This window comes from Impatiens glandulifera, chromosome 1 (assembly GCF_907164915.1).
Source record: "Impatiens glandulifera chromosome 1, dImpGla2.1, whole genome shotgun sequence".
NCBI classification, from domain to species: domain Eukaryota; kingdom Viridiplantae; phylum Streptophyta; class Magnoliopsida; order Ericales; family Balsaminaceae; genus Impatiens; species Impatiens glandulifera.
In genome coordinates, this window is record NC_061862.1 from 155,210,857 (window position 1) to 155,223,532 (window position 12,676).

Consider the following 12,676-nt stretch of genomic DNA (forward strand, 5'->3'; position numbering starts at 1 on the left):
AGAGTTTCATCCTTAAGAATATACTCTTGCTTCGTTTCGCGAAAGTTGAATCGAGGCTCGAAGGTACAAACATGAGAGTGACGTTTTGGTTCGAAAGAGCTCATTTCGCGTTGAGAGAGATGAATACGGGACATGAATGATTTTCTGAAGATGTTACTGAAAATTGTAGCGAACGGAAACCTTTTTTCAAGCATTTTTGTTTCATGTGATAAATCACGTCGAATTCATTGCCTGGCATGACCCAATCATTTTTCGTGTATATATATATATATATATATATATATATATATATTTTTTTTTATGTTAAAACCTAAGTTAAATTTATGTCCTAACAATATTTAGTATATCAGTAAAGCTGGAATTAGCAACGTGGAAAAACCTCTCTCTTAGACTGCATGAATTGCCAAGGACGACGCTCTCTTTCTTCTTCGTTATCTCTCAATCTCATCCTATAGTTTCTCTCGTTCTAGAGGCAAAATATGCAGTCCGTATCCACGCCGACGAGTTTTGTAACATTTACTCAATCGCAATTTGATTTCCCTGCAATCTACCAGAAGAAATTCTCCAAGAACTTCCTCCCCCCTATCCCGTTTTATCTCTCTCGTCTTTCGAGGAAATGCTCAGTTCCTCGACATCCCAGAGGTTGCTTCGCTACTTCTAATTGGAATGACCGTGTAATTGATCCTTCATTCGATGGAATTAGCTTTGGAATCGAAGTCAAAACCTGGTAAGCTCCGTCTTCAATTTAATCTCATTCATTTCCAATTCGTTATGGATTCTTACAGTACTTGATGAAAAGTATACTGATAATGCTGTATCCACTTCAAATCTACTACACTAAACGTTGATTGGGCTGTTTGTGATAGTATTTAAGTGGATAAGATTGTAAGGTAAGAAACTGAGCGGATGTTTTGATTAAGAGATGAATAAGAATAGGCTAAGAGAAAGGCTGTTAGTATGAACAGATGTAGGGCTAATAGTTTATTTTCCTGGGAGAAGGAGAAAATGAGACTTACTTAAGAAAAGCTCCATGAATAGGATTTCAGTAGAACAAGTCTAAAACCGAGAGATATTCGATAGAATAGGTCGGACCATTTCTCATCGAGTCGATTCAGTCTTGGATTCGTTTCGGCTCTATTTTAAGAACAACACAACATGACCTCGTGCAAGCCCTTACTGATAAACACAAGGCCGTGAAAACCTTTATTGGCTGAATGGAATGGGATCATATAGATTCATTGGACAATATGTTCTAGTGACAATGAGAAAGTCCCATTTGATTTGTTATAGTGGTAGCTCTTTGTTATTTTCCTTTGAATGTACAATGATACATTACTTGAAACAAAGAAGATATTATTATGTTTCTCTTAGCTATTTCACCTTTTATTTTTTTTATTTTTTTTGATGGTAGCACATGGAACTGGAAGGGTTATTCGATTCGTTATCAGTGTTCTGGAAGCACAGGCCCGGCAATTGTTATGGTTCATGGTTTTGGAGCAAACAGGTCTTACATCATTTGCATTATGCTTCTCAACAAATAAATGATATAGGTATTAATATGTATATAACTTATTTTACAATGCCTTCGTATTTATTATCATGATAAAATACATGATTCCTTTTATCCTCTACCAATCACTGGTCACAGTTTAGAGAATACTAATCCTTTTTTAGACACATCCACTACTGCAGTTAAGGTGTAACTTTGGAGATCTTGAGGGATACCACTATTTATGAGAGACTAGCAATGCTTATCTGTAAATGATGTTATTTAGTAATCTAATATACTGAAAAATTTCAATTTTTTTCGATGGATGAGTTGTTCAATGAACAACGTTGACATCGCATGTTCAAAACATAGTATAGACATTGTTTGCATTATTAGAAGTCGCATTCGTGACAACTCTATTAATACTTAAATTTAAAAAGAAACTACATCTAGTAGATCAAACAAAACATGGATACTAAAATGAAGCCGATGTTTCATGGGCACTAAATAGAAATCAGGAAATGCGGATACTGAGCTACCTGCGTTAAAATATTATTTTCTTATACAACCTAAGTTAAAAAGAGAGGGAAATTGTAAACCGAAACACAAAAGTAATGTTATGTTTGCTTCGTTTGCACTTTTGCAGGTCCTAATAACCAAGCACAATTTTCAGTGATATTTTGGCTATTCACTAAACAGTATTTTGCTTGATGTTTATTTAATATGTAGAATATTTCCATTAGGATTAGATTCAAGTATCTTAATTACAAGCTATTTGGCGCTATCAATTCCTAATCTATTACTTGTAACACATAGCTTTCTGGGTCTACCATAGGACACAAATATACCTCATGTTTGGTCTTATCAGCTTGCTTCACCCTTTGTCTTTCCTCATTTTGAATAATCGATTTGTGGGCTCTTTTAATTTCGACCAATTTAAAAATAAATTATCACTTAATGTTCTAATGTTATGTGGGGTATTTTTGGTCCTTATTTTGATAAACTCTTACTGGTTCCATTGAGAACTGAAATAATAAGAATGGAAGATGAATCACTGAATAATCAGATGTTCCAAACATAATTATCATAAAAATGAATACTCCATGAAACACAATAAATTTCTTTAAGCACTTCCTGACTTGGGGATGCACCAATAAGCTGCTCTCATGCCCAAAGGAAACAGAAAAACTACATCAAAATGTGTCTATGTGAAAACCATAAACAAAAATCATCATTAACCAAAAGACTGACTAAAGAAAACAAAATCCTGAAAAAGACTAACTAATTACTTTCGTATAGCTTAAAGAGTTTCTAGAGTGCTGAGTACTGAGTGCTGATTTCCCATTTCCTCTCTATTTGTTTGTTTTGCATTTTATAATAGAGTTTCTAGTTGGGATATGAATGTTTAGCTGAAAATGACATGGTCTTGAGTTTTTATTTATTTTTGTTAGGCTTGTTATTGATTATTTTTCTGCTCTACTTGCTTTTTTACTACAACAGTGACCATTGGAGAAAAAACATTCCAGTGCTTGCTCAGTCTCATAGAGTATTTGCAATCGATCTTATTGGGTATGGTTATTCCGACAAACCAAACCCTCGTGAGTTTGGAGACACCTCCTTCTATACATTTGAAACATGGGGCAACCAACTTAATGATTTCTGCAACGATGTTGTAAGAGATAAAGCATTTTTCATATGCAATTCTATCGGAGGTGATTGACTCTTGATCAGCTATTTTCTGGAATTTTATGCATAAATATTTAATAGATTTCTTCCTACAGGAGTTGTTGGTCTTCAGGCAGCAGTAATGGAGCCTGCTATATGTCGCGGTATTGTCCTTCTAAATATATCCCTCCGCATGCTCCATATTACAAAGCAACCTTGGTATGGAAAACCTCTAATTAGATCATTCCAGAATCTTCTAAGGTAGATTTGGATTTCATAGCTTCTATTATCAAATTAAATTTTAATTGTTATATTGTGAAGATTGAATTTAGATACTTGTTTTTGGCCCCAGGAACACTGACTTGGGAAAATTCTTTTATAGCTCTGTTGCTAAACCTGCTTCAGTCAAAAACATTCTTTCCCAGGTATTCTTCTCAATTTTGGACTTCTTGTTTTCTAAGTTGTTATTAATCCACCCCATATACTTGGGATAGTTAATTGAAGAATTGTTCAAAGGGAAAACAACTGTGTTTGGCCTTTGGATGACGAGAATTTAATTATAATTCCAATTCAACATCTATGTTTGGAAAAATCATAGAATTGGAATTCTCAACAGATTTTTCTTCTTTTTTCTTATGTAAACACTTCTAAGCATCTAAAAACTCATTTTCAAACATAACTAAACAAAGTTTTAATGAAATGTGTGATTAAGAATTAAGGGATATCACAGGGGATTGAGTGAGGAAAAACGTTGTGGTTTGGTTGAAATGTGTGATTAAGAATTGAAATTTTTAGCTAATTTAAGTGGAATTAAAATTAAAAGAAATATATTTATCTTAATTCCATCATGATTCAAAATCTAAATTCAATTCAACTAATCAAACAACATAATTGGAACAAGTCCCTCAAATCCAATTACAATGTCAATTCATCTATTATCTAAGATTTTTGTTGTATGTGTTTCAGTGCTACCATGATACGTCCGAGGTGACAGATGAGTTAGTTGAGAAAATACTCCTTCCAGGACTAGAGCCTGGTGCTGTAGATGTTTTTCTCGAATTTATTTGTTATTCAGGTGGCCCTCTCCCAGAGGATCTGCTTCCTCAAGTCAAGGTGTGTTCATCATCAACCGAGCTGCTACTAACCATTAATTTGAATTTTCTCTCCTGTCTTATTTTACCATTTTCTCCTTTTGTTGCATGCAGTGCCCAGTTCTGATTGGTTGGGGAGACAAGGATCCTTGGGAACCGATTGAACTTGGAAGAGAATACGCCAAGTTTGATGCTGTTGAGGATTTTGTTGTAATTTCTAATGTTGGCCATTGCCCACAGGTTTCTCCTTCATATTCAATCTAATATTATTAACTTATGCTGATGAGTTTACAACTACTTAAGATTGATCTATATTGTTATTATTCTTGTGCGTGAAGGATGAAGCACCTCAGCTGGTAAACCCGCTGGTGGAGTCGTTTGTGGCTCGTCATGCTAATGTCACACAAGCGTCATGAAGTAGTTTATCATCATCGGGTTTCATGATTAATTTTCATTGTAAGCACCTGAATTGAAGGTTGGAGTTGTGACTATGGATATTACGAGTCTCTTCTGTGATGAATTGAGGTGCAGGCAAGCTGATCCTGACATTGTGGTCCTATTTTGGGACCATAAGTTTGTGAGAGGTGATTGTAGTGTTTCATATTGAAAAATTATTGAATATTTATAAGGGGTTGAAAATGTATATGTTCAATAGAGTTGTGATTGTAGTTTTGATTATTGTAATACATTCATAAAAAAATTCAAATGTTACACTTTTATTGTTTGTTAATCACGACGTCCTAAGAGTTTTAAGGATGACAATTATTTCCGCCAGTTTTCAATCCGAATTGTTTTGTTAGGAGCGGGAAATAAAATGATCATGTATATATATATATATTTATTTTTTATATTTTAGAAGAATTTTAAGTTTATTTATTTATAATAATATAATACATATATTATATTAAAAAAACAGTTTATATATATATATTTTAAGATTATGGTATAAATGATGTCTTTCCAAAACTGAATAAAGCCGGGATACTATTAAAAAAGAATCTCGAAGTAAAATAGGGCGCCCCATTGCTATCCAATCTTCTACGCTTTGAGTGGAGTAAAACTAAGGATGATAATTTGAAATCGCCCCGCAAAAAATCGAATCGCGTTTGGGACGTTTTTTCCCCGAAATCGAACGGGGATGAACCGGAGATGGTATTTGTATCCCCGTCCCGATCTCACCCCGAACACTATAAAACATAATTAAATAGATTAAATCACCAATATATTTATTTATTCACTTTATATTATAAGAGTTATAAGTTTATTTTTTTTATAATAATATAAAATTTTAATATATTACAATATATATTATATTAAAAAAATCGTTTATATAATATTAATTTTTTATATTTGATTAACTGTACCTCGCAGGTATTCCCAAAAACCAAACAAAACCGAACGTGGTGGAGATGGTATTAAAAAAATTTCCGAAATAAAAATGGGACAGAGATGGTAAATGCATTCTCCGCCCCGAACCGTCCAATTACCATCCCTAATCCCTAAGTAAAATTGTTTATTCGAATTCACGCTTTGTAGGATTCGAACCTACAATATCAGGTTTTGAAGACCCACGTTCTACCGAACTGAACTAAGAGCGTTTTCTTATTACAGTAGATACAATAGAAAAAATTATACATTTTTTTACCCCGCATACATATAGTATCATTAAATTAAATATTTTTTATGTTCAATTATTTCTTAAAAGATACCGCCCATAGGAGAAGTAATAGGTGGGGATGACTAGATTGGTTTTGCACTAAAAAAAATAAGTTCTTTATCAAGCTGCACTACATCCTTTGAAGTTGAAGGGACATAGAGATAAAAGTTATAACTAAGAGACTAAATGTGAATTTGGTTATGTTATTTTAAAGAGACTGTCCCACTTGCTGTCTCACAGATCAAAACCATGTTATTTTGATAAATTAGACAAATAAAAATTATATATATATATATGACATAAATTATAAACCCTAAATTCTATACCCTAAATCTTAAATTATAAACCTTAAATTTTAAACCCTAAAAAATTATATATATAACATTTTATTTTAATATTTAATTTTTTCTTTTCTTTCCACTTTTTTCTCTCGAGACCGACTCTTGGGACAGCATATCCTAATTCCTAATTAAAAAAAATTATAATAAAATTAATTGTAATTGTAATGTGTTTAAATGTTCGGATCTATATATTAAGTTTTTAGAGCAAATTTGTGAACGTGGAATTGCATTATTTTCTAATTTATTATATTTATATTTATATTTTATATATTAATCCAAACAAACAAATATAAAATATAAATACACAACTCAACAAAAACAAACAAGGCATATTGAAGGGAAAAGTTTTTTTTGTTTGGACATCTTAGGGCATTTTCATACCTTTACCCTGAAAACCAGAATCCCTAATTTACTACTCGTCGTCATTCTTCTTCTTCTTCTTCGCATCTCCTCATCAGAGCGGGCAAGATACATAGTGGTAAGGATTATCATCATCATCATCATCTCCTTCAACATTTTCGTTCAAGATAGAGAATCTTGTGTTTCCGCTCGTTATCTCCTCGTACGTCTCTGATTCTCCACTTTCTTGTAGATCCATAGCTTCATTGTTTCCGATTTTCCGGAAGAACGCCGAGGAAGAACTTCAAGAGTGAGAGAGAAGTTAAATAAATTCGAGTGAAAATTTGGAAGAATTTCCTTCAGAGAATTTGAATCCACCTTCAAGAATCAAGAGAGTTAACACACATTGAGAGACTAAGACTCCTTGACTCATTGGTGCTACTACTTACTGCTCCAATTGCTTCTTCTACACAGGTTAGTTGTAGTTCACTTGTAGTAGCAACTTAACTAGAATAGAATAGTATTCATACGATATAAATCTATTTCCAGTTTAAATAAGTAATGAACATTTGATTGATGTAACTAGGGTTTATGGATTGAATGATTCTATTTTTTATTGTTTAAACTGATTGTGATCATTTGGTTTGAGTAAGATTGAGATAGAGTAAAATAGATAAGTATCAAAGCTTAGGAAATAAATAACAGTAAGTACTGTTTTGGTTGGGATTTCGAACTTTAACTTGAGGTTTTTTATGAACATTTGGACTTGAATTTGATTCCTAGATACAGTGTAGATCATGCTAGGAAGGATTGAAAGGGATTAGGTTGAATTCATTTGGAAGTTGGATAATGTTTGAAATTGAAATACTCTAAACTGAATTAAGAAACTGTACCAATAATAAACCTGCTGAAATTGGTGCATAGCTTGTGATCTACTTGACCAAAATGTGTTGAAAATTGGTCTAGTTGTAGTTCTATAGGTTGTCTAGGGTTATGCATACTTGATTGGAAATGATTCATACAAATTGAATCATTTTGTAAAAGGACCAAAGTGTGTGACAGATTCTGATCTAATTATAAACCTGCTCCACTTTTTTTAAATGATTTTAAATCAAATTTTCTCTTCATAAAACAAGCTCAAATTTAGTGAAATTGCAGTTCAAGTGTTTAAAATAATGGTGTACACTTGATGGCACAAAACTTTGCTGAATTGAACTTCAATTTGATGAAAATATGAAATGTGACAGCAGAATTTTAGATTAAAAAACTTGCTGAACTTTGAGGTTTTCTCTTAAATGAGCTGAAAAGATGAGTTTGCCTTAAAAAAGCTTTCAAGGAAAAACTATTCTGAACATGTTTTTAGCTTTTTGCATTTGAAATCACTTAAATGTTCAAATCCCCTGATTCCCAAACTGCTGCATATGAAAAACAAATTGGAATAGTCAAATGACTACTGCTTTAAAATCGAAAATTGAAGATGATATTTAACTTCATGGTAGTCATTTTAATAGATGATGAACTGATTTTACATGCTTAGATTTAAATGACGAATGCTTGGTTTGCACTTGAAACAAAAACCACACTAAAAAGTTTTACATGCTTAAATTTAAATGATGATAAAGGTTTGATTCATGCACACGCCTTGGAATCTCGAGTTGCTTTCGTTCTCCTTTTCAACATAATAGATACAGTGCGTATTCTATTAAAACACATATGTATCACATATGTTTATTGGATGTCCTCATAAATTTAAAACATTGAAATTCTTTTATACAACTTCGAGGGCAGAAAGGGAATAGCTCGAAAATGCGCCATGCACTTCAAGCAAGATGTTAGGTTCTTTCTTTAACCCTTTCAACGGAGGAAAAGAGTAGGGAGGGAAACTAAGGCTTCAATACAATATCTGTTCTCGTTTAGTGAGACGGGTGTGTTGTAAGAGTTCTCGAGGTTTCTTCTTCATTAGTCTGCTTCGGATGTATACTTTCTAATTTCTGAATTCTCTGATCTGTTTCCTTTTGATGTTAGTAAGAAAGAGATCTTGATTCAGATCCGCCTCTCACTTTCTTGAGATTGCTGAGAACCTTTCTTTATGAGATATGAAATCTAACTTGTAGATTTATTTGCTTGCTCTCTGTGCAGTTGGAGAATTAACTAAGTGATGGAAGACGTAAAACACAAATCCAGGAAGGAAGATTCAGATAGGAAGGAGGAATCCAAGACAAGGAGTCGTCGTGATAAAGATGATGGTGACAGGCACAGAGACAAGGATAAAGAGAGGGACAATGGGAAGGTTTTGTCTGATCGGAAGGATAGGGAGAAACGGAGGTCTGAGAGAGAGAAGAGTGTTGATGATGACAACAAGCACAAGGACAGGGAGGAGAGGAAACATGATAGACACAAGGGAAAAGATAAAGAAAGGGACAAAGAAAGAGGTCGAGAGAAGACAAAAGATAGAAATAGAGAAGATAGAGAGTCTGTTGAAAAAGAACGAGCACATGAGAAGAGGGAAAGAGAAAGAGAAAGGGAAAGGGAGAAAAGGCAGGAACGAGACAAGGAAAAGTCTCGAGAAAGGGAGAAGAGAAGTCGTCATGATGATAGTTCTAGTGACGACGACAATGATGTGAAAGACCGTGACAGAAAGAAGCGGAGAAGAGAGAGAGAATCAAGCAGGGAGCGAGTAAGAAAAAGCAGGTCTAGTAGACATCATGACGATAACGAAGACAGTAGCCCTAGGAAGAAAACCGAGCAAGACTTGACAGAGAAGAAAGATGTAAAACCAGAGGAAATTGATATGGAAGAGGAACAACGAAAGTTGGATGATGAAATAGAAAAGCGAAGAAGAAGAGTTCAAGAGTGGCAAGAGTTGAAGAGAAAGAAAGAAGAATCCGAGAGAGAAAACCTCGGAGGTGAAGCAAATCCAGATGAATCTGCCCAAGGAAAGACCTGGACGTTAGAAGGAGAATCAGACGACGAAGAAGCTGACCCTGATGAGAAATCTGGAACAGACATGGACTTGGACGGAGTTGCAAAGCCCGAGCAGGATCTGATTGCTGATGGCATGAATCCTGAATCCAATAATGGAGTTGTTGTTGCCGCTCCGCCTACAATTCAAAATGATGGAGAAGGTGTTTCTGCTATGGAGGAAGAGGAAATTGATCCTCTAGATGCTTTCATGAACTCTATTGTACTTCCGGAGGTGGAGAAATTAAATGCTAGCGATACAAAGGAAATTAATGCTGCTAAAGAACAAGCTAAGAAGGATTCGAGTAAGTCCATGGGAAGGATTATTCCTGGTGAAGACTCCGGGCCTGATGAAGATATTGAGTTAGATGATGATAAATCCTCCGAGGATGAAGACGATGAAGAATTCATGAAAAGGGTGAAAAAGACTAAAGTAGAGAAACTGTCCATTGTTGACCATTCAAAAATTGATTACCCGCCTTTCAGGAAAAATTTCTACATCGAAGCCAAGGAAATCTCGAGGATGACTCCAGAAGAGGTCGCGGTTTATAGGAAACAACTGGAACTGAAGATACATGGAAAGGATGTACCCAGGCCAGTGAAGACCTGGCATCAGATTGGCTTATCCACTAAAATTCTGGAGACGATAAAGAAACACAACTTTGAGAAACCCATGTCTATTCAGGCTCAAGCTTTGCCTGTAATTATGAACGGTCGAGATTGTATAGGAGTTGCAAAGACTGGCTCAGGTAAAACGTTGGCATTCGTGCTTCCAATGTTAAGACATATAAACGATCAGCCTCCCGTTGAATCTGGCCAGGGGCCTATTGGTTTGATAATGGCACCCACTAGAGAACTCGTTCAGCAAATCCACAGCGACATCAAGAAGTTCACGAAGGTGTTGGGTCTCACGTGTGTACCCGTCTACGGTGGGTCGGGCGTCGCACAGCAGATAAGCGATCTGAAACGAGGGGCCGAGATCGTCGTATGTACTCCGGGCAGAATGATCGATATCCTTTGCACGAGCAGTGGGAAAATCACGAATCTTCGTCGGGTGACTTATTTGGTCATGGACGAAGCCGATAGGATGTTCGATATGGGATTTGAACCCCAAATAACTCGAATAGTTCAAAACACTCGTCCAGACCGTCAGACCGTTCTCTTCTCCGCTACGTTCCCTCGTCAGGTCGAGATTCTGGCCCGAAAAGTGCTGAACCGACCCGTCGAAATCCAGGTAGGTGGAAGGAGTGTCGTGAACAAGGACATCACTCAGTCGGTGGAGGTTCGTCCGGAGAACGATCGGTTCTTGCGACTGTTGGAGATGCTGGGTGAGTGGTACGAGAAAGGGAAGATTTTAGTTTTCGTCCATTCGCAGGAGAAATGCGACATCTTGTTTAAGGATTTAATCAAGCACGGCTATCCTTGTTTATCGCTTCACGGGGGTAAGGATCAGACAGATCGAGAGTCGACGGTTGCGGATTTCAAGAGCAACGTTTGTAGTTTGATGATCGCGACGAGTGTGGCTGCTCGAGGGTTAGACGTGAAGGAGCTCGAGCTGGTGGTTAATTACGACGTCCCGAATCATTACGAGGATTACGTTCATAGGGTGGGTCGGACAGGTCGGGCCGGGAGGAAGGGTTGCGCGATAACGTTTATATCGGAGGAGGACGCTAGATACTCGCCGGATCTTGTGAAGGCGTTGGAGCTATCAGAGCAAGTGGTCCCCGATGATCTGAAAGCTATTGCGGATGGGTTCATGGCGAAGGTCAATCAGGGGCTGGAGCAAGCTCACGGAACTGGGTATGGTGGAAGCGGGTTCAAGTTTAACGAGGAAGAAGAGGAGGTTAGGAAAGCGGCTAAGAAGGCTCAAGCAAAGGAGTATGGTTTCGAGGAGGATAAGTCGGATTCGGAAGACGAAGACGAGGGTGTTCGGAAAGCGGGAGGCGATGTCTCTCAGCAGGCTATTCTGGCTCAGGCGGCTCTTGCTGCAGCGACTGCGGCGGCAGCTGCTCCTACTTCCTCCGGCCAACAAAATGGAACGTCGGTTCCTATTCCGGGAGGACTGGCTCTGCCTGTGGACGGTGCGGCTAGGGCGGCGGCTCTGGCAGCTGCGATGAACTTGCAGCATAACTTGGCTAGGATTCAGGCTGATGCTATGCCGGAGCATTATGAGGCGGAGTTGGAGATTAATGATTTTCCGCAGAATGCTAGGTGGAAGGTGACCCATAAGGAGACATTGGGGCCGATATCGGAATGGACGGGGGCTGCGATTACTACTCGTGGGCAGCATTATCCGCCTGGGAAGCTGGCTGGACCGGGGGATCGAAAGCTGTACTTGTTTATTGAGGGTCCTTCGGAACAATCTGTAAAAAGGGCGAAAGCGGAATTGAAACGGGTGTTGGAAGATATCACGATGCAGGCCACATCTCTCCCGGGTTCTGCCCAGCCCGGCAGATACTCGGTTGTGTGACTGACTCTCGATCCTTTAGGACGACCATCACTGTAAGTTAGGCTTATTTCATTTCGAAGTTTTTACTGTTTTATACAACAAGACTAACAATTTTCCTTGTTCTTTTTACAGTGATTGCTGCTAGATTCCTAGCATATGGCAGCTTCTGCCCGGTGCTGCTACCCTGATTTTGATATTGATATTGAGAGACTTAATGTTAAAAACAAAATGATATTTATCATGATGCATGCTGTCTCTTTTGAATTTTGCTTGTAATATTTGCTGGAGTATTATTTTATTATACAAGAAATTGTTGCTGAAATAGCATAGCATAGCATATTGTAACACCACATTTGTCTAAATGTTGAGGTGTGTTATGATGGTGACTTGCTTCAAATAGGGTTCTTAAATTAGTAAATGTTTTTTTAGTATATTATAAAAAGTAAATAAGAGGAGTTTAATATTATTTTAGTCAACAAATTTATAGTCCAAACTCACTCATTGAAGTATTTTCATACATAGCAGGATCTAATTAAATGAAGCATGATATTTCACTATAATAGTCCTTCAACCTGTAATTTGTCGGTTATTGCTATTTTTTTGAATTACGGAGGTTTAATGGAATCAAACACACGTGACATTTTAAGTCGGATTATTATTTGTTTTAAATTAAAATTAACTTAA

At 36.7% G+C, this 12,676-nt stretch overlaps 2 protein-coding genes across 5 annotated transcripts; both read left to right on the plus strand.

Annotated features, from left to right (window-relative positions):
- The first annotated feature begins 356 nt into the window (after window positions 1-356).
- On the plus strand, window positions 357-4,925 carry LOC124920298 (pheophytinase, chloroplastic). Its single transcript, XM_047460755.1, has 8 exons — window positions 357-727; window positions 1,412-1,504; window positions 2,990-3,201; window positions 3,271-3,415; window positions 3,507-3,579; window positions 4,121-4,267; window positions 4,360-4,485; window positions 4,584-4,925. Exons 1-8 carry the CDS (start codon window positions 480-482, stop codon window positions 4,659-4,661), a joined length of 1,122 nt encoding a protein of 373 aa, XP_047316711.1. The 5' UTR covers window positions 357-479; the 3' UTR covers window positions 4,662-4,925.
- Window positions 4,926-6,580: 1,655 nt separating this feature from the next.
- Window positions 6,581-12,314, plus strand: LOC124920299 (DEAD-box ATP-dependent RNA helicase 42). Of its 4 annotated transcripts, none has more exons than XM_047460760.1 (4): window positions 6,581-6,721; window positions 6,836-7,056; window positions 8,722-12,045; window positions 12,125-12,314. In XM_047460760.1, the coding sequence occupies exon 3, from the start codon at window positions 8,741-8,743 to the stop codon at window positions 12,011-12,013; it is 3,273 nt and encodes a 1,090-aa protein (XP_047316716.1). In that variant the 5' UTR covers window positions 6,581-6,721; window positions 6,836-7,056; window positions 8,722-8,740; the 3' UTR covers window positions 12,014-12,045; window positions 12,125-12,314. The 4 variants fall into 4 exon arrangements, with proteins under 4 accessions (XP_047316716.1, XP_047316713.1, XP_047316712.1 ...); XM_047460757.1 differs by adding an exon at window positions 8,371-8,507 and having other exon boundaries at window positions 6,663-7,056; XM_047460756.1 differs by having other exon boundaries at window positions 6,663-7,056.
- Window positions 12,315-12,676: the final 362 nt, after the last annotated feature.

Coding starts and splice junctions, on each gene's coding strand:
- LOC124920299 (XM_047460760.1), top strand. CDS start 8,741: ATGGAAGACGTAAAACACAAATCCAGGAAGGAAGATTCAGATAGGAAG.
- LOC124920298 (XM_047460755.1), top strand. CDS start 480: ATGCAGTCCGTATCCACGCCGACGAGTTTTGTAACATTTACTCAATCG. Junction 3,202..3,270: donor CATATGCAATTCTATCGGAG/GTGATTGACTCT, acceptor TTCTTCCTACAG/GAGTTGTTGGTCTTCAGGCA. Junction 4,486..4,583: donor ATGTTGGCCATTGCCCACAG/GTTTCTCCTTCA, acceptor TTGTGCGTGAAG/GATGAAGCACCTCAGCTGGT.